Source organism: Ogataea philodendri (assembly GCF_020536065.1).
Source record: "Ogataea philodendri strain CBS6075 chromosome Unknown scaffold36, whole genome shotgun sequence".
NCBI lineage: Eukaryota > Fungi > Ascomycota > Pichiomycetes > Pichiales > Pichiaceae > Ogataea > Ogataea philodendri.
In genome coordinates, this window is record NW_025763809.1 from 1 (window position 1) to 779 (window position 779).

The following is a 779-nucleotide window of genomic DNA, read 5'->3' on the forward strand; positions in this document are numbered from 1 at the left end:
AGCCGAGATTTCTCAATTTTTTTTTTAACTAACTTTTTTTTTTTTTTTTTAACTAAAACAGATTTGTATTACAAAAACAGACATACTTAAACAAAAGACTATAACTAACTTAGAACCAAAATATCTTAAAAGTGGATCGATCAAACCGAAACAAGCTAGACCTAGCTTGAAACACATATAACTTACCAGATTTCAAAACCATGTTTCTAATCAGCATAGAGAAAGTGAGCCTTGTAAAAATCATCATGGACAGAGTTCTATTCTTCAGTCAAATTCAAAATCACAACTTCAAGTACCGCTTCATGGAAAAACGATAGGGGGTAGGAATGAGATAACTCGAGAGTCCGTCCCCTAACTGCCAGTATCGTAAAATACTGTGATTAAGATCCTCCAGAATGAAGCATAGATAGCCATAACAATTCAGTGTATTCGTATTCTCTTAACTTGGCGTTGAGAACTCTGGTGAGTTCCTGATTAATCAAGTTCTGAGAGTCAGCAGAAAGTAAAACATGATGAGATCTTCTCTGTCTTCTTACTTCTGGAATGGTGTGGACAAACCAATTGATGTTAATGAACTCGTCTTCATCTCTTCTCCAATGTGGAGCATAAACCTCCTTCCTGGTAAGAGCAGAGTGAGCAGGATCTTGATGGATGATGTTTTTCCAAAGGTGATGGGCCCATTTACACCCAAACAGCAAGTGATCAAGCGAATTTGGAGCAGCAAAACACAAGGAGCAAAGTGACACTCGCTCTATTAGGTTTCAATGGATCATAATGAG

General features: G+C 37.1%; 2 protein-coding genes across 2 annotated transcripts; one reads left to right on the top strand and one right to left on the bottom strand.

The window, feature by feature from the left end:
- Positions 1–380: 380 nt before the first annotated feature.
- On the bottom strand, positions 381–618 carry OGAPHI_000572 (uncharacterized protein; the record flags this gene model as incomplete). The annotated part of the gene is made up of 1 exon (XM_046206951.1): positions 381–618. A coding segment is annotated over one exon (238 nt), but the record flags the coding sequence as incomplete, so codon positions are not given.
- OGAPHI_000573 (uncharacterized protein) lies at positions 510–743 on the top strand (the record flags this gene model as incomplete). The annotated part of the gene is made up of 1 exon (XM_046206962.1): positions 510–743. The coding sequence occupies one exon, from the start codon at positions 510–512 to the stop codon at positions 741–743; it is 234 nt and encodes a 77-aa protein (XP_046064540.1).
- Positions 744–779: the final 36 nt, after the last annotated feature.